The 27,522-nt window shown below is 43.7% G+C and overlaps 1 protein-coding gene across 1 annotated transcript in view; it reads right to left on the reverse strand.

Annotated features, from left to right (window-relative positions):
* Positions 1-262: 262 nt before the first annotated feature.
* SRD5A2 (steroid 5 alpha-reductase 2) overlaps positions 263-27,522 on the reverse strand; it is a 36,303-nt gene continuing 9,043 nt past the window's right edge. Inside the window, exons 2-5 of the mRNA XM_036263510.1 lie at positions 6,370-6,533; positions 5,225-5,326; positions 2,986-3,136; positions 263-329 (exon numbers count right to left, since the gene is read on the reverse strand). Of these exons, the coding sequence (XP_036119403.1) occupies positions 263-329; positions 2,986-3,136; positions 5,225-5,326; positions 6,370-6,533 (484 nt within the window). The remainder of the gene's footprint in view (positions 330-2,985; positions 3,137-5,224; positions 5,327-6,369; positions 6,534-27,522) is intronic.

A 27,522-nucleotide genomic window follows, 5' to 3' on the forward strand; every position in this document is an offset into this window, starting at 1 on the left:
CACTTTCTAGGAGGAATAGGAAGGGCCTTGCTGAAGCTTCAACAGGAGATCAGGATGGAGCCCCCTGGGAGGGGCAGAGTACACACTACGCGGGTATCATGCAGCCTCTCCAGGCCAGCTGGAAGAGCACAAAGGGCCTACTATTCTGTATCTCCCACATATATGAACGATGACATCATACATATGTGAACTGTAAAGGTTACACAGAGTGGCGATTTTCAACAGCATTCTGGAGCTTTCTTTCTTCTTTCATTTGGCTTCTTTAAAAGACAAACGGAATGAGGGCCTTCCGAAACTTGGGGTAGTCCTCAAAGATCTTGAGGTAGAACCTAACAAACAAGAAACAAATAATTATAAATACCATCAAGCAGTGGTCAATGGTTGAGGTTTGCTGCGTCTGAAATCCTTTTTCTAAATCAACCGACACTTACGCAGGGCCCACCTCTTCCCGACAGCCATCTCTCCATCTCCTTTCTCCCTGCATCCTACTCTTATAAATGTTAAAGCTTCATGTGTTGGGAAATATAAACAATGCTTCCTGACCATGAGCACAGTGTATGCTTCCATTTATTTGTATCTTCTTCAATTTCTTTCTTCAGTGTCTTATAATTCTCTGAGTACAGGTCTTTTACCTCCAAAGTAGAGGAATCATGCTACTTGATATTAAACTCTACTACAAGGCCATAGTAATCAAAACAGCGTGGTACTGGTATAAAAATAGACATACAGATCAATGAAACAGGATAGAGAGCCCACGCCTATATTGTCCATTAATATTTGACAAAGGAGGCAAGAACATACAATGGAATAAAGACAGTGTATTCAATAAACAATGTTGAGAAAATTGGACAGATATATGCGAAAAAATGAAACTAGACCACATTTTTACGCTACATACAAGAATAAACTCAAAATGGATTAAAGACTTAAATGTAAGTTTCAAAACCATGAAACTCCTAGAAGAAAACATAGGCAGTAAAATCTCAGACATTTCTCTTAGTAATATTTTTTCTGATATCTCCTCCGACAAGGGAAGTAAAAGAAAAAATAAGGGGGACTACATCAAACTACATAGTTTTTGCACAGCAGAGGGAACCATCAATAAAATGAAACAACAACCCACTGAATGGGAGAACACGTTCGCCAGGGATAACTGAGAGAATAAACTGTGAGAGTAAAGCCACTCGGTTTGTGGTCATCTGTTTTGGGAGACTAATACACCTCGTAAATAGGCTTTCTCGTTAAGTGACCAGGCTGTCCTCTTAAAGCTGGGAGCTCTCAAGTTAGAATCTTGATTCACCCTGTTAAAGCACCTGAGTTTGAACTGGGGACAAACAGTTACAAGAGGTGGCTGGAGGCTGGGCTGTGATTCGAGAGGTGTGGTGAGCTGCCCCTCACAAAGCCCAGTTAGCTCTATCAAAAGACACCTCTTATCCTCCTGGAGATGCTGATATAAAGGACAGGGACAGTTCGGATTTTGTTGTTTCGCCAGCTGGAAACCTCAGGTGCAACAGCTGGCCCTCCCCTGACCAAGCCCGAGTGAATCCATGCTTCTCAGGGCCCCTCCAACTGCTGGCTGACACCCTCTCCTCCCCACTCCCCCTTGGCCTCTGGTGGGCAACAGACCCTGCCTGGAGTGGGAAGAACTGTCACACTGACTCTTACAGGCTGGGGACCCTCTGCTGCCCTCCACCACCCCACCCCCAAGTCTAGGAGGTCGCAAGAGTAGGTCATGCACAGACCTGTCATTTCATTCATTTCTGACAGGTCACTGCACAAATTCCACTCTGGGGAAAAGAACCCTTCTTAGTGTAACCTTCAAGACTTTGAAATTATTAAGTAACTGGACTAAAATACCTATGTAGGAGCTTAAGGGTTTTCCCCTGGGTCCCAGTTCCAAGTCTGTTTCTGTTCCCTCTTAATATTCTCTCTCTCTCTCTCTCTCTCCTCTCCCTCCCTCCCTCCTTCCTTCCCTCTCCAATAGTTATAGGATTTCTCATTCCTTAATTACAAAAGCCATTTTAGAGAAAGGATCTAAAGTTTGCATTTAAAGCCTGAGAACCACTTAATATGCTCCCCTGTCCCTGCCAGTGACACTTGTAGTTAACCCTCTGGTCCCCGCCCCACCCGGGTGCAGGGGTTGGGAGGGGGAGTTGGGAAAGCTTTAGCGAGACCTACAGAGGAAAGGTGCTAAGCCCCAGCAAGTTCCTGGCATTTCCCAGGTGATGGACGGTCCTGGAATTGCACCACACAAGTAACTGCCTACCCACCTTTCCAGGAAGCTGGCAATGACCTTGGCTACGATTTATGGAGGGCAGGATAGGGACGGAGGGGAGAACCAAAATAAGCCTGGAATTACAGACTCGGGAAGTGACCCTGGAGTTCGCAGGGCTCTGGGATGACCCGAACCGTTAGCACCACACACAGAATCAAACAGCCGCCACACGAGGCACAGGGCGGTGCTTTTCCCAGGGGTTCTCCACCCTGGCTATTCCTCAGAATTGTCTCTGAATCTTCAGAAAGGGCTGAGCGTGGTCCCACCTGTGGAACACACTTTGAGAAATGCAGCAGAGGACTTGAACGAAGGCATGGAGATGGCAGCTACTTCTGTACCTCTTGACTCTTACCCACTAGTAGCCATGGCCGGCTAGGCCTGGGGGAGGGGCACGGAGCCTGTGCACACGGCCCTTTCCTCGGGGAGCTTTCTTCCACGAGGCCACAGGCCGGCTTCCCAAGTGGCCTGGAGTGCCTTTGTCTACGTGGTTCATTTTTGCTCACAGGAAAAAGGTGTTATTGCTATTGTCATCCAGCTGAATTCCAACTTCAGGGAAAGCCCGAGAAGTCAGAATTCACCAGCACAGATTGCAACAGCAACCTTACCTTGTAAAAGTCAATGTCTCAGGTTTCTACACCTGACTCGGCGCGCTCAAGGCCTCTTTGGAGGGGGAAGCTGCGTGGCTACGGCCCCTGGATGGAAAAGCTTACCTATGGTGGTGAAAAGCTCGCAGCCCAAGGAAACAAAGGGAGAAGAATGCAAATGCAAGTGCTGGGAAGGACCAGGAGGCCAGGGCATAGCCCATCCATTCGATGATCTCACCAAGGAAATTGGCTCCGGAAACGTACGTGAACAAGCCACCTGCGTGCAAAAGAACCAAAAAGCCAGTGGTCAGAGCTGCATCACCGTGACATGGAAGCCCCACAATGCACAGGGGTAGCCGGAACGGAGGTGGGCCTGGGGACTCTGCCCAGGCATCCCATTTCGCTGGAGTCCACTTGGGAAGAAAGGAAGACAAAGCAACAGCAGCCTGTTGGCCTCAAAACATCCTGGGGAGTGGCCCCAACTGCTTGATGGGCTCCATCGAGATCCCTGACAACTGCGGGACCCCTGGCTCTCTCCCAGGACAAGGGAGAGGGCAGGAGGTCTAGGTTTTGTTCATTCTGTCGAAGGATGTTTCCACACCTGCACACCCACACGGCTGGTCAGCGTATTTCCCGTTCACAGGCACACACAGTGAAACAACAAACAGGTGAGAAGAGTAATATTGATCTGAGCAGTCATTCGATGCTCCGTGGGCCCTGCCCTCCCACAGCAGCCCACTCTGTTCAGGTTTAAAGGAGCAGGTAGGCTCTGCCCGAGTTTGACCTCCCAGCGGTCTGTCCAACCGGGTGTTCTCTTATCAGAACGGAATTAGAAGTCACGCTCAACACTTCTGCCCCACACTAACCTGGCCAAGTGTCATCTAGAACAAATATGTTCTTTCCGTAGTTACATAAAGAATATTTGTTTTTAAATCATTCTCTCATGTAATTTAACGGCTGGAAACTAACCTTGACAATGGAGCTTTTGAGACCTGTCTCTGCTCTTCGTCTAGTTAGTGACGATTTAACAACTAAAACCCCATCGAGGCGCCTTCCTTTAGGATAATATTGCCTCGCAGTTTCCCGTGGTTCCCCAGGCCCTGGGAGGAACCACTGACCTACTGCAGGGTCCATGAATTGTCTATGAACATAGCACATGGTACATCTCAACCTGAGGCATTATTTTAGCTTGATGTAGATACTGTTAGGATGTTAGCAACACCTATTCATTTAAATGAACTTTGTCGTTATTTTCTTCATCAATGAATATTAATCTGTACTATCACCATGTCATAATACAGGAAAATGTTTAATGTAAAGGGTTCTATTTACATAAAAAATGACGGGAGCCACTAACCCACACAAATACCTACCTAAAAAGATCGAAGGATTACATGTCTGATTCACTCCCACCTGCTTGTCTTTGTTAGCTCACACCTGGTTTCTTGGGAGCAGCTGGGATTTATCTCTGAAAATGCACTTGCAAGACATCTCACCCTAATTTTTGATTAAGTAAATATGGTTCTCTACACCATTGAGAATATACAGTTGGCAGGAAATACGCAAGTACTACCCCTGACTACCCAATAATAAATCCAGTTACACTTACTGGAGAGGATAAGTTGACTGGCCATGCACGATTTGGCTCTATTTGCTACCTAGGAATGATCAACAGTCTGTGTACACATGATGGTTCTTTTTTGTGTCAACTTGAATGGGCCTTAGAGTGCCCAGATATTTGGTAGAACATTATTTCTGGGTATGTCCATGTGGGTGTTTCTGGATGAGATTAGTATTTGAATTTAATAGCGTGAGCAAAGCAGACTGCCCTCCCCAAGGTGGGTGGGCCTTGTCCAATGCACTGAAGGCCTGACTACACCTCACTCTGGCTGCCAGACTCCCTTTGAGCGGGAACATTGGTCCCCTGTGCTCTGACGGGACCTCACCCCACCTGCTCTCCTGGACCTCCAGCTTGCTGATGGCAGATCATGGGATTTCTCAGCCTCCATAATCACGTAAGCCAATTCCTTATAATAAACATTATATATCTATGTTTATATCTTTATCTTATTGGTTCTGTTTCTCTGAAGAACCCTAATACCGCACATGGTAGTCTCACCAGCCTATTCATCCCACCCCAAGCCTCACACTCCCCGCATCTTCAGGACATTGTGACCTTGTACCTTCTGAGAATTCCTGTACTTTTCTTGATCATCAGGGTTCAGATCAGAAAGGCAAATGTGCTGTGGGGTGGGACGGGAGGTGGAGAAGTCCCCACATAGTCAGTGCACCCTCTCCATCGGTCACTCACAGCACAATTCCTGTGACAGGCTCCCAAGGAAGAGAGGGAATCTGGAGACATTACCTTGTGGGATCTTATAGATGACTTCTCCTGGTTTCCTGAGCTGGCGCAATACATAGTCACTATGAATATTGATTCCCATGCCCAAAATAAATAGGAAGACACCTAGGCACAGAAGAGAGAGGGGAGAAAAAAAAATATATCCTGCTTTTCATGTTTTTCTCACAAGCTGTTTTTTTTTTTTCTTCCTAAAAATGAAAGGCACTTAATTTCTAATTCTAAGAATGGTACTAAGATATGGCCCAGAAAGAAACAAAGACAGGGACGGAGTTGTCTCCACAGGAGCACACGGGATCGTTCCTGTTTGTGTTCGTTTTCCTTTGTTTTGGTGGCTCCAGCACACTCCACGGGGCACATTCCAGCATCCGTACAACTGATCCTCTGACCGTCTGGTTTCCAGCCTTCACTCTGGCTGCTCTGTGGAGAAGGGGCGACTGAAGACCAGCTTAGCTTGAAGATCACTATCTCAGTCCATGCACGAGGTCACTGTGGCCTGGTCCAGGGTGAATTTAGAGCAACTCGGGAGAAGTGAGCCCCAGTGGCATGTTTCGGAGCTCGAGGGAGCAGTACTAAGTGGATGGATGGAATGTGACTTGTGACATAAAGAGAGGACTTGAGCACTATCCCTAGATTTTTTTGGTCTGTACCAAAATAATATACAAACAGTTGAACCTTCCTGGACTTAAGTGCCTCTTGCAGATAATGAAACAAATTCAATGATCAGCATTTTCTACAATTTCATATATGGTGGTCAGGAAACATCTATTAGAGGAGGTGTGAATGGATAAAAACTTAATAAAGTGGGGGACCAAGCTTCATGACTGCATAGGGTGAGAGTATTCTAGGCAGAGGGAGAGGCCTGCAGACAAAGCCTGCAGCAGGACAAGCAGGATGGCCCCAGGCTACAGCACAGTAAGTGAGGACAGGCAGGTTTAATAGGCAGCAGTAAGGAATTTGCATTTTACCCTGAAATCCACTGGAGAGTTTTGAGATAAGGAATGACATGATGTTTCTCCAGGCTCTCTCAGGCTGCTCCATAGAGAAAAGACTAGAGTAAGGGTGAGAGAAGGGGAGACTGGAACCAATGAGAGGTGGTGGTGATTTAGACCGTGGGGAGCAGTCAGGTGAAAATGGTCAGCTTTACTTACCCAGGACAAACCGTATGTCCGTGTACCACTCAGCAGGGTATTCTGCGCAGTAAGTCAGATAGTAGCCTTGCAGAAATCCGTTTCCCGTGCAGAACACAAAGCCTTTGAAAAGCAACGCAATCGGAAAAGGCCTCCCTCTAGTGAGGAACGCGTAAACAAATGTCCTGGGATACGTGGGGGAGAAAGGTCAGGACCCATTGTTAAAACTATATGTATTAACGAGAAGAAAAGATTTCGAACAGATAATCACATCAAATCCAGTTTTAAAAGCCATTTTCCTTTAAATGTGTGCAATGAAAGAACATCATCCAGCTCTAAAACAAGCTTTTATGATATTATTTGTCTTGTTTCATTAAAATCATTGTAGTCACCATTTGTTATTTTATTCTTACAACAGTCTTGAAAGGTAAATGTCATGCCCATACAGTAGTTAGTAAATTCAGTCCTAGGAGCCCAGGATTGGATACTGATGCTTTCTGTAAATCAAGAAGTGAATCCCAGATTGTATGGGAAGACAGGGTTACCCCATCTGCCAGTGGAATGGCATTTTGATAGCAGCCACTTGACCATATGACTTCCATAGTGTCTTTCTTAGGTGATGTTGTAGCATTCTCTATAAAGTGGCTACAAAATCCCTCAAGAGAGGAGAAACGTCTCTAAATGTTAGGGATTATGAATCTAGGAAGAAGAGCTTAAAAATATAAATAACCTCAAAATAAAATATATGTTAAATTCTATACTTCAAATTACATCCTCTTTATAGTTTTTCTTGTCTGTGATGCTATATAACAGGAAAGCTCACAAACTTCTATGAATAGTTTAATGAATAACTATCAAATAAATACCCATATAGTCACTAATGAAGTCAAGAAGTAGAACATTGTCATCACCCAGAAAGACTCCCATGAAAGTCTGGCTGGTGTGGCTCAGTAGTTGAACTTCGACCCATGCACCAAGAGGTTGCCGGTTCATGCCCAGGTCGTGGGCCCGATTCCCAGTGCAGGGCATGCAGGAGGTGGCCAATCGATGTTCTCTCTCACGGATGTTTCTATCTCTCTCTCCCTCTCACTTCCTCTCTCTGAAATCAATAAAGGAAAAAAAAAAAGAAAGACTCCCATGGGTCCCTCACTGTTCACAGTACCACCATCACCCCAGAGGTAACCACCATTCTGATTTCCTGTTGCCTCTGTGTAATTTTACCACATTTGTATGCATCCTTTAAAAATGTAGTTTAGCCCTGGCCGGTTTGGCTCAGCGGTTAGAGCGTCCGCCTGCGGTCCGGAGAGACCTGGGTTCGGTTCCCGCTAAGGGCATGTACCTCGGTTGCAGTTTGTCCCCGGCCCTGGTTGGTCGTGTGGGTGGCAGCCACTCGATGTGTCCCTTTCACATCGATGTTTCCCTCTCTCTCTCTTTCTCTCCCTCCCACTCTGTCTGTACAAAAAATGGAAAAATGTCCTCAGGTGAGGATAAAAAAAATAAATAAATAAAAATGTAGTTTATTTTGCTCATTCTTAATTCTATATGAACTGAACTATAGTTTATGATTCTTATTCTTTAATGCCTTATTTCTTTAACTCATCTAAGTTCTGAGACTCAAACATAGTGTTGTGTAGAAGTATATTTCATTGATTTCTATTATTATATATTATTCTCATATAAGACTATATGGATTTACCTGTTTTATTTCTATGGATATTTGGTTGTTTCTTAGAGCATACCCACTCAGACATAATTTTGTAGTAACTCCCAAATTTTCCCATTATTTTAATAATTTTTATGTTTAAACTTTTGATACATCTGGAATTTATTTTGAATCCAATTTATTTTTTTTTTTCCTAATGCTAGTAAATTTACTAAATATCTCTTTCTCAGTGACATGCATTGCCATTGGTATCCACACTAAATTATCATATATGTATTGGTTCTTCTTCTGGACTCTTGATTCTGTTCCATTGATCTCTTTATTGCTGAAACCACACCATTTTAATAATTATACTTTCAAATATGTCTTAATACGGGGTGGGGCTATTCTTACATCATGACATTTTTTTGAGAATTTTTCAATTTACTCTTGACTGTTTATTTGTTTATGTGAACTTAAAATCAACTTGTGGGACACCCCCTTCCCCAAATTTTAGAATTACTCTTAAATTTAAAAGTTAGTTAAGAATGCAGAATGGCAGAAGGATGACCTCCAAGAGTTCGCCCCTTCATAAAAGCAAAGAAAAAAACTGGCAAAACCATATTTAGAACTCTGGATATTAACCAAAGGCTTACAGCAATCTGGGGGCACGTAGGCAAGGATATGGCTGAGTCTCAGGAAGGACAGCAAGTTTGGTGGCTTTTCACTTACCCTGTTCGATCTCCCACTCCCCAGCTCTACACAGCCTTGAAAAGTAATAGCCCACATTTCCAGAACTGGGGGGATCAAAACAGGGCTGGAGCTCTCTCAAAGCCTCATTCCCAAAGAGAGTTCACTCCTTTACCTGTCTGGTGGTTCCCCGGAAGGCTCCACCCAAAAATCTTGCCTTTATTCCACCTCCAACTTACCCAAGTGCTCAAAGTTTCTGAGGAGGGGGAATATTTATTTACTGTCTTAACAACAAAGTGGCACGAGGCAATGGATAACAGGTGGGCTTATTATAAAACAATCAAAAAGTTTAAAAGGAAAGGTTGAAGAATGAGATGCCCACAGAAGCTTGGCAAAGCTCAGGCCTGCTCCTGGGAATCTCGACCGCCAGGCACATGCATAGGGCCATGGACATACTCAAAAAGGACCTGTAATGTCCTGAGCTCTCACCTCTGATTGACCTTGAGATCCTCACAAGTAGCCACTGAGGCTACCACAGAGCTGTAAACAACATGTGGTTGTTGAAGGAGTTCCCTTACATGCACGAAGAGGCCCTTGGCAATAACAGGAGACATATTGGCCCCAGGTGTTTAAGGAAGCCTCTGTCCAGTCATTAACTGATCATTAAGCTGACCAAGTAGAGACTTGAGTGACCTCAACCACAAAGATAGAGACTTCACTGAATGAGTTCAGAAAAGTCACTCAGCAAACAACTACTATAACAGCAACAACAAACCCCAAGAAGTGGGGAGACTAGGCTCCCCAACATTGCCACATAATATTACTTGAATTACTCAGTTTTCAACAACTATGGGACGTGCAAAAAGAAATGAGAGAGTACGACCCATATATTGGAAAAAAGCAGACATTGTCCCTGAGAAGCCCAGACATTGGACTTACTAGACAAAAACTTTAAATTCACTACTTTAAACATGTTCGAAGAGCTAAAGGAAACTATGTCTAAAGAACTAAAGGAAAGTATAAGAATAATGTCTCATCAAGCAGAAAATATCAGTGCAAAGATGGAAATTATAGAAAGGAACTGTGCAAAGCTGACACTGTGGAGCTGTTTCAGAGCAGGGCTCGGGCAGCCGCCACAGAGGACTACTTGCACATCTTCACTCCTCAAACCTTTGGAATGTTTGAACTGGGCAAAATAACCTTTGAACTGGACAAAACCAAAAACATATTGCAACCACTGCAAATTTTTTTTTTTTTTTTGTATTTGCAAACAAATTGGGACGCAAACAGGAAAGTCCATATCCTGATTACTCAGCTGAAAACTGAAGACATTCTTTAGAATTAGCATTATCATGACGGACGGCCCAAGAGGGCTGCAGCCTAGCTGGAAGCTGCACCCACTTGCTCCCAGTCTTAAACCGAACTTACAATTAAATTACAGAGCAATCAATTTGAAAAACCAATTGAAGGATAGCTGATCCAAAATGCTATAACCAAGAAGAACAAAAGAAGCCACACAGAGACTGGTACGAAGAGCAGAGACGTGGAAAGGGAGAGCCCCTTACGTAGGTGCAGTGGTGGCTGAGACGCCAGGGATATCATGACTGCAGAGCTCCCTTCCCCTAGGAGCATGGGGCCTCAATCCCATGCAGGGATCCACGACCCAGAGCAACAGAGATGGGGAGAGGAGCCCATGCAGCATCTGGGAATCAGTGGTAATTCTGTCTACTTGGGAAATTCAGGCTGCATCATCCCAGGGAAAGAGCATCCCTGTTGTTACAGCACCAGCTTGGAGAGTTCACTCCAACTCCTGCTGCTGGAGCGGCCGTGCTGCAGTGCTCAGGTCCTGCGGAGGAGTTTGCTGGACACACCCAACAGTGACTTTAAGGGGCCCTCTATTTTCTGGAAAGGCTTTGGGCAGAGACCTAGAACGTGACTAAACTGTGTGACTTGGGAAAGAGTAACAGTCTCCCCCCACCTCAAGTGTGCAGTCGGCACCCTTCCCCACACCTGTTGAGCGGCTCAGCCTGCCCTATCCCATCCTGCTGGGTGCAGTGGCACAGGGGAGCAGTGCCAGGCAGGGATCTTCGACCCTCCTGCTGGGCTTGATGGTGCAGGGGAGCCAAACTTTCAGCCCATCCTGCTGGCTCAGACCCCGAGCAGAGCTGGAAATTTCAACCCCACCCTGCTGAGACCAACACATGGAGAAATTGGAGTGCCTTACAGGGCTGCCCTTTGGCCCAGTGTTCTATGGTGTGGGGGTTCTGGGGAGCCATGCAGAACCATGCAGAGCTGGGATTTTTGGATTGTGTCTCCCAGGGAGGCTTCTGTCTGGGAGCCAAACAGCCGAGGTCTGGGCTCTGTGGCCACATTGCAGGGAGGCAAATCCAAGCTCCCCTGAGAGTTCAGCCTGCACTACCCTGGGAAGAAGTACCCACCCCTCCTACAGGTTGAGGACCACACCCCACATGAGACTATTTGGATTAGCCCTGCCAGGTCCTGGATATCCCAACTGGGCCTAGTTCCATTGTGGGTGGGGGAGAGGAAGAGAGAATGGCCCAGAGCAGGGACATTCAAAGTGTGAGACCCTTGGAGGTTATTTTCTGGGACCAGAGGAAGTGCTTAGCCTACTGCAGCCTGGGCTGGCATCATCCTCAATAGGACACTCTTTTGATCTATCCCTCTAAGCCCAGGGCTGCTGGCCTTGCTCTTGCAGAAGGGACAGCTGCCTGTACCCAACTTGAATGTACAGGGAGCCCCACCCCCAGGGGGAACTAGAGTTGGAAACCCTAAGGGATTTGGCTTAGAAGCAGGACTACTTTCCCTTCATTGAGTGCCTGACTGTGTGATCCCCAAGTAAGGAACCCACTAGCCCTATTTCAGCTAGCCTGGGTTCATCCTACAGTCTGTCTTCAAAAGGCTCTGGAAGAAGACCAGGCAACCTAACGGGGGAGGCAGGGTAGCTGACAGGTGGAGGTGGACCTCAGAGAGCCTCAGTCCTATCACAGATCTGCCCCCAGCTCTAAGCTGGAGAGGCTGACCCTTTTATACAGATTGGACACACATACAGGTTCAGTAGATGCAGACACAAACAGTAAATAGCATGGTAACTACAGACAGGTAGCCCAAGGCCAGTTACATACAATGTCTGAAATCAATCTGCACCTGAACCCCAATCAAGTGGACCCAGAACCAACACAACCAGTGGTTGGCTTCAGACCACACCAGAGCTAGACCCAACTAACCACGCATGCAGAACACAAAAAGGGGGATCCCAGCGGGCACCAGACCCTGCTGGAAACAACCCCACTTCAGAGAGCAGTCTCTGCACAATGACTCATACACAGTGATTGAGATTTACCCTTATAATCATTCAGCCTGAATAGTTAACTCCACCCATGAAAGGGCCAACAACAATCAAGCCTCAACTACAACAAAGGATACACATAACTCACAAGAGACACTCCCAGAGCACAGAGCTCAGGTGACATGGAATATTGTGCTACTGAGCCCAACAAGATACCTTGAGACGGCACCTGCACAGCAGCTTGCATGCTGTGGTTGGGGTTGAAACTCATAGTCAGCCAGCCTGAGGATCGATACTACCCATGAACAGGTCAACAGCAATCAAGACCCAAATACAATAGGAGGGCCCACGTAACCTACACAAGGGACATTCCTAGAGCACTCAGCTCAGGAGATCGAGGAGACTGCAGGTCCCACAAAACACCTTTTACATAAGGTCACCCCACAAAGATGGGGAGTCATAGCAGTTCTGTCTAATACACAGAAACAAACACAAAGGGACAACCAAAATGGGGAGACAAAGAAACAGACCCCAAATGAAAGAATAGGAGGAATCTCCAGAAAAAAGAGCTAAATGAAATGGAGGCAAGCAATTTATCAGATATAGAGTTCAAAGTAATGGTTATAAGGATGCTCAAGGAATTTAGTGAAAACTACAAACAGTATTAAAAAGGACATGGAGGCCCTGGCTGGTTTGGCTCAGCGGTTGGAGCGTCGGCCTGCATTACAGAGAGACCTGGGTTCGGTTCCCGCTAAGGGCATGTACCTCGGTTGCAGTTTGTCCCCGGCCCTGGTTGGTCGTGCGGGTGGCAGCCACTCGATGTGTCCCTTTCACATCGATGTTTCTCTCTCTCTCTTCCTCTCTCTCCCTCCCGCTCTGTCTGAACAAAAAATGGATAAATGTCCTCGGGTGAGGAAAAAAAAAAAAAGGACATGGAAACCATGAAAAATAATCAGTTGGAAATGAAGAATACCATATTTGACATAAAAATACACTGCAAGGAATAAAAAGTTGATTGGATGAAGCACAGGATCGAATCAACAATTTGGAAGACAAGCCAGAAAAAACACCCAATCAAAGGAGCAAAAAGGGGAAAAAACGAAAAAGAATGAGGATAGCCCTGGCTGGTTTGGATCAGTGGTTATAGCATTGGTCCATGGACCAGAAAGTCCTGGGTTTGGTTCCCACTAAGGACATGTACCTTGGTTGCAGTTTGTCCCTGGCCCCAGTTTGGGTCATGTGGGTGGCAGGCACTCAATGTGTCTCTCACATCAGTGTTACTCTCTCTCTCTTCCTCCCTCTCTATCTGAAGATAAATGCAAAAATGTCATCTGGTGAAAATAAAATTAAAAAAAGAATGAGAATAGTTTAAGGGAACTTTGGTACAACATAAAACATAATAACATCTGCATCATAAGGGTATCAGAAAGAGAAAAAAGTGAGGAAGAGATAGAGAACATGTTTGAAGAAATAATGGCAGAAAAACTTCCCTAACCTGGTGAAGAAAAAAGTCACACAAGTTCAGGAAACACAGAGTCCTAATCAAGGTGAACCCAAGACCCACACCAAGACACATCATAATTAAAATGGCAAAGGTTAAAGACAAAGGGAGGATCTTAAAGGCAGCAAGAGGGAGAAAGTTGGTTACCTACAAGAGAGTTGTCATAAGGCTGCCAGCTGATTTATCAACAGAAAACTTCAGGCCAGAAGGTATTGGCATGAACTATTCAAAGTAATGAAAAGCAAGGACCTGAATCCAATACTACTCTATCCAGCAAGGCTTTTATTTAAAATTGAAGGTGAAATAAAGAGCTTCCCAGACAAAAATTTTAAAAAAGATTAAAGGTGTTCATTCCCATCAAACCAGCATTGCAAGAAATGTTAAAGTGGCCCTGTCTAGTTTGGCTCAACGGTTAGAGCGTCGGCCTTTGGTCCAGAGAGGCCCGGGTTCGGTTTCCACTAAGGGCACGTACCTTGGTAGCAGTTTGTCCCCGGCCCTGGTTGGGTCGTGTGGGAGGCAGCCACTCAATGTGTCCCTTTCACGTCGATGTTTCTCTCTCTCTCTCTTCCTCTCTCTCCCTCCCACTGTGTCTGAACAAAAAAATGGAAAAATGTCCTCGGGTGAGGATAAAAAAAAAAGAAAGAAAGAAATGCTAAAGGAACTGCTTTAAGAAGAATAAGAAATAGAGAGAGGAACATAGGTATAAAGAAAACAAATGGCAATAAATAAAGACCTATCAATAATAACCTTAAATGTAAATTGATTATATACTCCAATCAAAAGACATAGGGCAGCTAAATGGATAAGAAAACATGACGCATATATATGCTGTATACAAGAGACCCCCCTCTGAACAAAAGATTCACAAAGGCTAAAGTGAAGGGATGGGAAAAATATTCCATGCAAATAGAAATGAAAAAACGCTAGGGTAGCAATACCTATATCTGACAAAATAGACTTCAAAACAAAGGCCATAACAAGAGACAAAAAGGTGACCACATAATACTAAAGGGATCCAACAAAAGGATATAACCCTTGTAAACATATATGCATCCAATATAGGATCACCTAAAGGGAGAGATCAACAGCAATACAGTCATAGTAGGGGATTGCCATCACTCTATAGATCTTCCCAACAAAAAATCAACAAGGAAACGATGACCTTAAATGACACAGTTGATCAGATGGATGTAACTGATACTTATACAATATTTCATCCCAAACCAGCAGAATATACATTCTTCTCAAGAGCACAAGGGACATTCTCAGTCAGTTTGTTTTGCTGGAAAGTAAGAAAATAATTGAAGATGAAGGGGGAGACAGAGGTTGTCAAAAGTACATACATGCCAACTGGAAGGAGTCCCACTGGCCAGATTTGTGATAAACTGGGCAATGAAAAGATTAATGACTGTACTTGATTATAAACATCTGTAAACGGAGGTTAATTATTACTACCTCACTGGAGTCTTAAAAAATTAAATAAGATGATGCAACTATCGGGATAGTTGCTGAATACTTTGCTTCTCCTTCCGCTTATGCCCCACGAGAGAGCTTTGAGGCTCTAAGCGTGGCATAAATTCTTAGACGGAAAAGATCCTGGAAGACTACAGAAAGGCTATCTAAAACAGAGTTGTTTGCTTCCCAGTGCGGTCCTGTCATGCCAACAGCGCCCCCCAAATCAGCCCAAAGACAAAGTCCTTGCCTTCTGAAAACCCGGGACATAGTGCATGCAGCCATGCTTTCAAGTTAACCATGTGACCTCCCCTACTCTCTGGACCTTCTAAGTCTGAATGCAAAGTCAACACTAACCGCCTCTCAACCAAAGGAGTATGTATTAATCACAGACTCACTACTATGATAAACAATTCCAAAGTCTCAGAGGTTCCACATATCAAAGCTCATTTCTTGCTCAGGCCACAGTGCAAACCTGTTTAGGGGTGATGCTCTGTTCTGCGATCCGGAGCCAGGCTCTTCCAGCGCATCTTCCTCCTCTGGCCAGCAGATGAAGGAAGAGAGAGAGTATGGATGATGGTGTAAAGGTTATCTTAAGGGCCAGGCTGCAGGCTGGAAGTGGTGTGTATTACTCCCATCCTTCCCGCTTTGGCCCCACCCAGCTGTAGCAGAGTCTAGGAAATGTATAGCCCCGCTGGATCTCCCAGCAAGAAAAAGAAAGGAGGTTGGTGAACACAAAGCACAGGCGAAGGCTCCGGAGAGCCAGGAGTCCTGGAGAACAAATGCAATCCTTCTGATCTAAATGATTTTGATGTTGGAAAGCTAGAAGCAAAATAAATGTTTCTATGTAAAAAGCAATAAAAACAATGACGAGGAAGGAGGAAAGAGTCAAGTAGTCCAAGGGGCTGAGATTAGTGCTGTGGAGGGTTGTTAGTGCTGTGGAGGGTTGCAGGTGAGTTTCACCTCCTGATGCCATGGCCCACCTATGGCCTGAGACTCCGTTTTCCTGATTTGAGACCACTTCACTTTAACTCCCCCTTACACTTCCCATGTAAATTTTCATTCTCTTTGTGTTGGTTCTGATGCAGAGACTGATAAGTACTCTGTAAATATAAAATTTTCTATAACTGCTAAGTAAATATTCATTTGGGGGGGATGCTTATTGGAATTGCAAATCCAATTTAAACCAAAGAAACAACCTTTAAAATTATACATCTTGCATAGACCGACTCATATTTAACTAAGTCTTCTTCAAATATAAATGCTATTGCTAAGATTACCATGCCTATTGAAGACTTTTCAGTATATGAAATTTTAGACTTCATTTTCAAGCATAATAAAGTTCTATATTTAAATACAAGGTGTGTGTGTATATATATATATTTTTTACTTGTTATGTATAGTAATTACTCCTTCCTCAGCCCCATCTCTTTCTTCAACCAACACCCCTGTTTTCTTTTATAGCAAAACTCCCCCAAAGAGTTATCTATACTCACCATCTGTCTTCTTCTCTTCTTTCCTCCCTTCTCCCCATACAGAAATGCATCTTGGTGAGACCAAGACTTCCACATTTCCAAATCCCAGAGCCAATTTTCAGCTCTCTTCTTATCTGACAAGGTAATCACTTCACCCTTCTGGAAACGCTCCCTTCCCGTTCAGCTTCCAGCACACTCTTGTCCCTTGGTTCTTTTCCTAATCATTGATTTCTCTTCATTTTCTCTTGCTGATTTCTGCTCACCCCCATGGCCTGTAATACTGGCATGCCCCAGGGCTCAGGACGCTTTTCTTCTTTATTTACAGCCACTGTAAGTGTAATCATGTCTAGTCTCACATCTTTAAATATCTTCTATGGAACGACCACTCCCAAATTGGTCTCCAGGCAGGATGGCTGCACTACTTGAACTCAGACTCATATGACCAACTTCCTACTAGACATCCAGTTTAAAGAACACGTCAAACTTTATACATCCAAACTCAAACCCGATTCCCTGCCTTTCCCCAAACCTGCACCTCCCTGAATCTACCCCATCTCAGAAAATGGCATCTCCATTCTTCCAATTGCTCAGATCAGGGACTTTAACCCATCACTGGCTTCTCTCTCTCTCTCTCTCTCTCTCTCTCTCTCTCTCTCTCTCTCTCTCTCTCTCTCCACACACACATAAAATCTATTAGCAAAGTCTGTCAGCTCTACCTTCAAAATATTTTCAGAATCTGGCCACATCTTACCAACTTTATCTGAGTTCAAGTCATCATTAAACCTCTCTTGAATATTTGCAAAAGCCTCCTCACTCAACCTGTCCTTCCTTCATTGTAGTCTATCCTCCACAGAGCAGACAGAATAAAACTGTGAAAGGAATTATACGATTTCCCTCTGAAAAATAAAACCCCTCATTGCAAAGGAAAAGCCCAAATCCCTATGATTGCCTTCAAGGCTCTATGTAGTCTGGTTACCCAGCTACATCTCCGACCTCGTCTACAATTTCCCCTTGTCCAACTCACTCAAGCCACGCTGGCCTCCCTGCTATTAGCTGAACAGGACCAGCATGTGCCACCTCAGATCTTCACCTCTTACCTAGAGAGCTCTTCCCCAGATATCAGGGCTCACTTTTTTTTTTTTTCACATCTTTGCTCCATGAGAAGGTTCATCCTTTCCAAGGCTCCTCAGCCAGTCAGAACAGTGTTTGTTTCAAGGATGGGCATGTGACCCAACAGACCCCAATAAGGTTTTGTCCACATTTTTGTATAGAACTATTCTTTTCCACCTACCTTGGATCTGAAAAGATATAAGCTCTTAGAGTCTACAGTTGTCTTGCCACCACCAAGAGAATAGAGCCAGTACAAGAAGTAGAGCTAAGAGCTGGAGAGAGAAACCAGGTGCTCATGGTATCTTTGGCACCACAGCATCAGTCTGGACCTGAAGTCGGAATTTTCCAGTTGTGAGACTCGATAAGTTCAGGCTTTACTTAAGCCTCTCTGAATTGATTTTTCTCTCATTTGGAACTGAGAGTCCTGATTCATGCACCATTACACTGTTCTCTTTTGAAATAAGTACCAAACTTTTCCAAGTTGAAAGCCAGAATTGGTGAGGGTTTTAGGTTGCATTTAATCATAAAATAGAGTTTCCCCCCAAATTATTCCCTGTGGAACAGAACCCACCAAGATGTCCTTCCTTGTTGGAGCCTCTCCGTATGTCAAAGGGCATTAGGCCAACCAGTCCTCTGAGCCCTTGGCCCACTTCCCTGAGTCCCTCCCAAGAAATAGCAAACGCTGACAATGAACATTCACTCATCTGTGTACTCAGATCATACCTGCCATTGTAAATAATGGTTTTGGACACATTAGAGAGGGATGCGTAGGCCAAATATAAAGGTGACTAAACACAGAATGAATCAGTTCTGCAGCCCATCCACTAACATTTCACTTGACCTTGTGTGGTGGGTTGAATGGTGGCCCTCAAACCAGATACACCTACTCCCTAGCCCCAGGAACTTCTGAATATTATTTTATTACTTTATTACAACAAAAAACTGAATATTCTCTCACATGGCCAAAGATGTGAGTAAATTAAGAATCTTGAGAAGAGACCATCCTGGATACCTGGTGGACCCCAAATGCAATCACGTGTCCCCTTATACAAGGGGCAGGACAAGAAAGACCCACAGAGGACAAGGACGGAAGACAGCACAGACACATGAAACTGCCAGAGGCAAGGACGGGGTTTCCTGCGGAGCTTCCGGAGGGAGCGCAGTCTTACCGGCACCCTGGTCTCAGGCTTCTGGCCTCCAGAATGGTCAGAGGAAACTGTCTGTCGGTTTAAGCCACCCAGTTGGCGGTCACGTGTTACAGCCACAGGTAACTATAGCACCTTGTCAGAGTAACAGGCCACTGAGTTCCGAAATACCAGCAAAGGACCACAGACAGCTCGTGTTTTCATAGCACCTACTGTGTTCTAAGTAATGTTCTAAGTATTTTGCACATATTAAGTCATTTAATATTCACAATAACCTCACGAGAGAAATGTTCCAATTGTCCCCATTTTACAGAGGAAACGGAGGCACAGTGAGATTAACTTAGCTTGAGGAGATACTCAGACTGGGATTCACGTCCAGGTGAAGCTGGTTGCAGGGTTTATGTTACTGAATATTTTGCTCTCCTACAGTCACTGTGTTTAAAAAAAAAAAGAATCTGTTGCATCAGCACTTGTCTCCATCAGCGGTGCTTCCCATGTACCTAGTGAAACCACTGGGGCTTTGGGAACACAGAGGAAAGGACACACTGGAGGTAAGTTCATCTGAATCTTAGGCTACACACTGAGCTTCTCCAGATGATTCAAATGTGCGGTGAGAGTGAAAACCACAGACAGAATAACTCCAATGCTGATTTAACTAATTTTCTCGAATTGGCATTGACCAGATATCTTGGCTTCTCCAAATTCTGTGTCTGCACAGCATTTGCCAAATTCTAGTAGAGGAAAGGCCCAATTCAATAAAACCACATTTTCTTTTTTTCTGCAAAGGAGTGGTTAACCATTTTCTATCAAAGGTAGTACCATGAGAAAAATTGAATGTGCACTTTCCCCCAAAGCTCTTGGGAGTTCTTCAAATCCTGTTCTGATGTCCTGGAGGCGAGGACAACCAGGTCCCACTGTCACCTCCTGCAGATGTCACCTGGTCATAATTCAGTAGAGCTATTTGAATTATAAAAAATGTTGAGATGACTAGCTCATGAAGACCTAAAATACAATACACCATTTTTAAGTTTTCTGTTTATAGATTTTTAGATTTTTAAATCTTTATATTTGTGTCCTGGAGTATTGGGAGGTCCTGGAACTGCTCACTCATTTTTTTTTCTCTTTCTTCCTGTTTCTATCTCAAAATAAAAGTTCAGTATGAACATCTAATGAGTTATCAAGGTTTTAAGAGACTTTGAGAATTTCTCTCAGTAATGGAAAGGTACTCATCATTGAGATACCACCTCCTACAAGAAACAGACTATTGACTTCTAATTTTATTTATTTATTTATTTATTTATTCATTCATTCATTCAAACCCTAGAAGATAAAAATCTGGGTATACAAAGAGATTTGGTTCAACCTTTTGGCCTGAGTAACATCAATTCATTTGAATAGCTAGTTTATCTTTTCTTTTTCTTTACGTTGATAAATTTGACATGAGTTTTGGCATTGTGCAGGCACACCTGCTCAGCCACTCATGCTAACTGGTTAAGTCCCAATTAATAAATTATAAGTGGCAACATAGGGTGGTTCGCAGCTTGTAGTGCAAAGTTCAGCAAACCTACTAAGGTAGGCTAAGGACAAGGCACATTCACTGCTGAACACAAATACATCATTTCTCTAAGATGCAATTTTGTCTCCTTTATTTTTTATTATTTACAAAAAGAAAGTCATGGTTTTCTAATTCCAGATGTTTGGCTTCATACAGCAGCCCAGGTTCACAGGGCTTCTGATGTCTTTTGGAAACAAACAGCTCTGCACAGCATCACAGCAATGAGGTTTAGATGTTGCCATCATTCCAAAAATGTTTGAGTTTCCATCTTCATTTAAGTATTGACCTGGGAATCAGTAGCCCTGATCGAAAGGTACAATATTCAAAGACGGGTCCCCGTCAGTACATCTTCATTTTATTGTTCACTTTGACAAAAAAAGAAAAAGCATTTTCTGAGATCTCTGTGGGAGAATTTACTATGCAGAGGTCTCAGACCTGTCATTCAAAAGCATCTGCTGATATCTCCCACACTCTCTCCCCTACTGTATAACCTTAGGGCCACCCTGGCCTGGCACAGCTGCATGGAGCCACAGGACCCAAGTAAAGGAAACCACCTTTCTCCTATCATGCTTAACATCTGAAGGTGGGTGATTCTGATCAGATGGAAGGGAGGTAGGAAAAGGAGTGGAGATGGGTGCCACAGATGCATCCCAGAGCTCACTTCAGGTGTCAAGAGGGGAAGAATCAGTTGCCACCTGCAATCTTTGCAGCCCTGCGGATCAGAGAGATCCACACTCAGTGGTCAGTACGTGCTACGGCTGAGCCCAGCAACCCGGGGAAGACAGAGTGTAGAGGTACAGCCACAATTGTCTGGTGGCTGCCATGGCCAGGCAATAATACAAAGCCATGGAAACCTGGCCGCCACCCCTGCCCCTCCCAGAGCTAGCAGCAGGTCCCAGAAGAAGCTGTAGCAGTGCGCGTGGGGCTACAGAGAACATTGTCTGCAGCCCTGGGAACTACAGAGGCAGAAGCAGGTTCCCCTGAGCGCAGGTGCACACTGCAGCTAATCTCAGTGACAGGTGGAAATATCGAGGTGAGCAGCTGAGGCCTGGCAGTCACCATTACCGGGAGGAGAACGAAGCCACAAATGAACCGGCTGGCCTCTCCCAGCTCACCTGTCCCCACCCATCATGGCTGAGCCCAGCACTACCAGCAGTGTCTGGTTACAGGCGACAGCACTGGGATTTCGCCACTCAAAACCGCATTGCCCACAGCAGTGCTGCCCTGACTACCTAGTCACAGTGAAGACGCCCACCTCCCCAGGGGAAATAGGGCATCTGCCACCACCGTACAGAGATCCACGAAACCAGAGGAGTGCAAAGGGGACTAAAAGACTTCCGCTGCATCGCCACCTAGTGGGGGGAAAACGAAAAACTCCTTACCAACCTACTAATTAGAGAATGCCGCTCTTAAAGAAAAAGGCAGATTTCATACCCATAAATGAGCGATTTTCAACCTTTTTCATCTCATGGCACACATAAACTAATTACTAAAATTCTGAGGCACACCATAAAACATATTATATTTTTTACCAATCTGACAAAAAAAAAAATTGGTATAATTTTGACTCATTCACAATGGACGGCTATTGCTGTGTTGGCTATTGTCATTTTTTTATTTGACAATCTAAGGGGGAAAGGATCGGTGCCCCTGACTGAATAGTCCGGTATTCTGTGGAATACCAGTGTGCCATGGCACACCATTAAAAAATCACTGCCATAGATGCCTAAATAAAGAATCCATCAAACACCATGAATAACCAAGATAACACGGCACCTCAGAAAGAAAATAAAAACTCTCCAAAAAATAAACTTAAAGACATGGAAGTATGTGATTTAAATGACAGAGAATTCAAAATGAAACTGCCATCTGACCCAGTGATCCCACTTCTAGGAATATATCCTAAAAAGCCTGAAACACCAATCAGAAAGAATATATGCACCCCTATGTTCATAGCAATGTTACTTCCAATAGCTAAGATCTGGAAACGGCCCAAGTATCCATCAGTAATTGAGTAAATAGAAAAACTGTGGTACATTTACACAATGGAATACTATGCGCTATAAAAAAGAAGGATCTTTTACCTGTTGAGACAGCATGGATGGACCTGGAGATTATTATGCCTAACAAAATAATCCAGTCAGAGAAAGACAAGTATCACATGATCTCATTTATATGTGAAATCTAATGAACAAAACAAACTGACAAACAAAGTAGGTTCAGAGACATGGAAGCTGAATGGAACAGACTGACAGGTCTCAGAGGGAAGCAGGGAGGGGTGGGTGGGAAGAGAGTAACCAAATGGTATTTTGCATATATGCATAGCAAATGGACACAGACAATAGTGCGATGAAGGTATGAGGAGGAGGGAAGGAAATGAGGAACATCTGTAATACTCTCAACAATAAATAAATTTTTTAAAATATTGCAGTTCTGAAAAATACTCAATGAGATATAAGAAACAGAGATGGGCAGTTTAATGAACTCAGAAATAAAATCAATGAACAAAAGGAGTAGTTTACTAAGGAGATTGAAACTCTAGTCTGGCTGGTGTGGCTCAGTGGTTGAGCGTTGACCCATGTACCAAGAAGTCGCTGGTTCGATTCCCGGTCAGGACACATCACCACCAAGTTTGCTTATACCCCTCATTATCCCCCTCTTCTGTCCCCTCCTCTGTCCTCAGAAAACCACTACTGTCCTCTTGGTACTGTAGATGAGTTTGAACTTCATAGAATTTTATATAAATAGAATCATAAAGCATACATTCTTTTTACTTGGCTCCTTTTAGCCTCAAATAATTCTTTTCTGTTTCATCTACATTGTTGCACACATCATTAGTTCATTCATTTTTATTGCTGAGTGGTATTCTAATATATGGTGATACCACAGTTTGTTTACTCATTCATCTGTTGATGGACATTTGAGTTGTTTCCAGTTTTTTTGGCTGCTACAAATATGTGTGTGTAACTTTTTGTATAAATATGTGCTTTTCATTTTTCTTAGGAAAAGAGCTAGTAATAGATAGGTCATATGGTAGGTTTATGTTTAAATTTTTAAGAGACTTTTGCCCTGGCCAGTTTGGCTCATCGGTTAGAGCTTTGGCCCATGGACCAATGAGTCACGGGTTCGATTCCTGATCAAGGGCATGTACCTCAGTTGCGGTTTGTCCCCGGGCCCCAGTTGGGGTCATGTGGGAGGCAGCCAGTAGATGTGTCTCTCTCACATTAATGTTTCTCTCTCTTTCTCTTCCTCCCTCCTTCCCTCCCTCCCTCCTACTCTATCTAAAGATAAATGGAAAAATATCCTTGGGTGAGGATTTAATTTTTTTTTTTTAATAAAAATAAAATAAATTTTTAAGAGACTTTCAAAATATTTTCCAAAGCAGTTGCCATTTTACATTCCCATCAACAATGAAGGTATAAGAGTTCTAGTTCCTCCAAAGGACCCAGTGCGAGTGCTCCTCTGGGGGTTCTCTTCCCCACTTCTTCCCTCTCAGGAGCCCCAGGAGACTTGCAACCAGTTTTTAAATTAATGGCTAACTTCTGAAACTGCGGGTGCTGAGATCATGGACATCTACTGGCACAGCATTCCAGTAGAAAGACAGTCAATACCTCCTTGCTTTCACCTGGGAAGAGGACAAGTTTACTTGGAAAGTAACGCCCCAGGGAGATAGGAAGAGTCTCACCTACTGTCTTAGACACTATGAGACCCCCAGGACACAACCAATATGCTAGAACAGAAATTACGAATCCTCTCATCATGTTAATCATGTTAATTGTTAACTAATCACTCTCCTGTATCCACATATATAAAAATATAGCTATCCTTTTAATTTTTATCCAATTCCAGGTTTCCCTACTTTGCTTTTTTCCCCTTCTCCAATCTATTACCAATAAATTTAATATAACCCGTATTCTCTTTCCATTGTAATATGTGAAGTAAAATTTTAAAAAGGGTTCCTCCACCTCCTCACCAACACTTTGCATGGTCAGTCTTTTTCATTTTAGCCATCCTCACGGCTGCCTAGCGCTATCCCACTGTAGTTCGATTTGCATTTCTTTAATGACTAATGGTGTTGAGCATCTTTTCATGTTCTTATTTGCCATTCATATGTTTGGTGAAATATCTATTCATATCATGAGCAGGAGCTATTTATTAGAGAAAGAAAAATATTATCAACAAATGTTACTGGAACAATTGGCTATCTATATGCAAAAAAAAAAAAAAACTCTGATTCATACTTCTAATCCTATATAAAAATTAACTCAGGATGGGTCATAGACATAAATCTAAAATTTAAGACTAGAAATCTTCTATAAGGACACATAAGCTCAGATTAGGCACAGATTTCTTAGATGTGATACCAAAAGCACAAAAGCAAATAGAAAAAGTGGACTTCATCAAAGTTTAAAACTTCTGCTTTTCAAAAGACATTGTCAAGAGAATGAAAAAGACAAGCCACACATACTGGAAGAAAATATTTGCCAAGCATATCTCTGGTAAAAGACTTGTATCCAGAATATATTTTTTGAAAACTTTCAAAACTCAATAATAAGGAAAAAAGTACCCAATTCTCTAATATTTAGATGTGTTTATCAGATGTGTAACTTTGGGCAAATAAAAAACATTCACTGAGAGACTGAAGTCAGATCCTGCACTACTGTTAAGAGAGGGCAGATAGAGGCAGATACACAGACATGGATCTTGGGATGTTTCATCAGATGGGAAAAATGTCAAAAGCAAATTGTCATATTTTCTTTACAGTAACTTCTGGGATCAGCCTTTACAACATGAAGGAAGTATAATGGAAGAATGTTGGAAATGCCTCAGAGCCTGATTGAAGGCTTGGACAGAATTGGATCTTGTGGCATAGATACAAAAGATATCTGAAAACAAAGTACATGGAAGGCAACGTTCAGTCATAGGCCACCAAACAGGCTCCTTTTCTTGACTGAACATCACATGCCCACCCACAAATCTGGAAATGGACCGTCTTCTGAGGACCAGCGCAAGTGCTTGCCCATCTCTCCCACTCGCTCCCGCCAATCACAGCAATCAGATAGAATGCAGTCATTTGTGAAACAGGATTAAAAATAGAGATTGCCTCGAGGACAGAATGAAATAACCAATGTAAAACACGTAACATAACTCCTGGAACACCCAGAGCTCAATAAATATTGGTTTCCACTTCCCTTAACCCCCTCTCATGACGAAATGTAAGGCAAATTGCACTGTTGGCACTAGTTCAGAGGGTTTTAAAGTTTAGAGCTCCTATGCTAAGCTGACTCTCATTAAAGGTTCCCGGGTTGAGCATAGCAACTTCTCAAACAACTTGAGTCCAGACTTGGATGTCCCCATCGCCATACAAGGCAGCGTCAAAAAGCAGAAGGGGGAGTTGCCAGAACCAAGTTGCCAGGCTCTGACAGAAATCAATGAATAGACAACTTTTTCCCTGACCTGTTTGGCTCAGTGGCTAGAGTGTCGGCCTGAGGACCAAAGGGTCATGGGTTTGATTCCTGGTCAAGGGCATGTGCCTGGGTTGCAGATTCAATCATTGGTCCCAGTCAGGTCGTGTGGAAGGCAGCCAATCAATGTCTCTCTCACATTGATGTTTCTCTCTCTGTCTCTCTCCCCCTCCCTTCCACTCTCTCTAAAAATGAATGGGAAAATATCCTCAGGTAAGGATAAACAAAAAAATTAATAAATAGACAACTTTTGTATTTTATCTAACAGCAGAATCCATTCATGCTCCCCTGCTGGCTTGCTGAGAGCTCCTCATTAAAGCATCCTTCTTGGCCTTCCCACGGTCCCTCACCCATCCCTCCCCAAGGACGGAGAAGTGAAATGCCTGATTGGGAAATCTGAAAGCATGACCTTCCAAAAGTACAGTTCAGCCCTTCAGAACAGGCTCCACTGGGAAAAGCCTGTGGTTGTTCAGCCATGGTTATTGACGAGCATTTTTGAGATACAATTATAGGAGGCCCACATGATCCAAAATGTAATCCACATTCTCCCAAACCAGCATCACCACTACTGTCTCTAATTGTCCAGTTCCTAGGTCTGTCTCACTATTGATTCCGAACTTGGGGGGCGGGGGTAAAGGGATGCCATTTATTGGGCTCCCTCAAACCCCACTTACCCATCTGCCCTGTATTCCATGCACACGCACACCCAGACAGGCACCAGAAACCTCAGCATGTTCAGTGGCATGACGGTGGTGCCCATCAGGTTCCTATCTCCCTCAATTACCTTTTTCCTACCTGTTCTGGGCCTCTCGGACTGACTTGCTGCCGCCCAACTTTCACCCCAGAAAGAGTGACAGACACCCCAGGGTGGTTCTTTCCTGCCCCCCTCCTGGAGTACAAGCACCAGGTATTGTATTTATCTTATGTCTCCCATAGGAGTCAGCACAGTTCTGAACATGTGAAACTCGGATAAAGAATCAAGAGACCTGAGTTCAAACCCCTACGAATTCTGACTCTTTCTCACCCTGTGACTTGTACACATTACTTTGCCAGTTCAGATCACTGTTCTCTTATCTTGTCTGTTCTTTTTAAGTGACATTAAGTTGGATTTTAAATGGGCAAAAAGTTGATCATTTCTTCAATGTGGTCGAAGTGAAATGGTCAAGATCTCTAAAGCTTGTTTACATTTTTGGCAAACATAGCTCTATTTTTCAGATGTGCTTATGATGTCATCCCAGGTACAATGTAAACTCCTAGACTCCCACGAGGAGTAAAGGACTTGGAACCCATGAATTAGCAGAAAATTATTTGTATTACCGAATTCCTGCCCGAATGTAGCAGAAAGGTTCTAAAGCATGCCGACTTCTTTGCTATAGGATATAACAACATTTTATTATAGAATCAGCAGGGCACTAATATAAAGCTGTGTCTTCTACAATTTTCTTAAGGAAGGGCTGGCAAAATATGGCCCACCAGCCAAATAGCGCTTACTGCCTGTTTTTATAAACCAGGTTTTATTGGAACACAACTACACTCATTTGTTTACATGTTGCTTGTGTTAGCTGTAACAGCAGATTGTAGTAGTTACGGTGGAAACTATATGGCTGCAAAGCCTAAAATGGTTACAATTTGGCTTTTTACAAAAAAAATTTGCTGACCACCCCCCTCCAATTTAAAAAAACCCTCCAGTCAATCTTAATCGATCCAAATCATGTCTCGTGAATGTCCTTAACACACGATTAAGTGGCCACAAAAATGTGGCTTTTCCTGCCTGGGACTTTCCTCCTTTTCAATCTGCATAAAGAAAAACTTGTCCAGATGATTTCCAGTGT

Source organism: Molossus molossus, unplaced genomic scaffold, assembly GCF_014108415.1.
Source record: "Molossus molossus isolate mMolMol1 unplaced genomic scaffold, mMolMol1.p scaffold_m16_p_15, whole genome shotgun sequence".
NCBI lineage: Eukaryota > Metazoa > Chordata > Mammalia > Chiroptera > Molossidae > Molossus > Molossus molossus.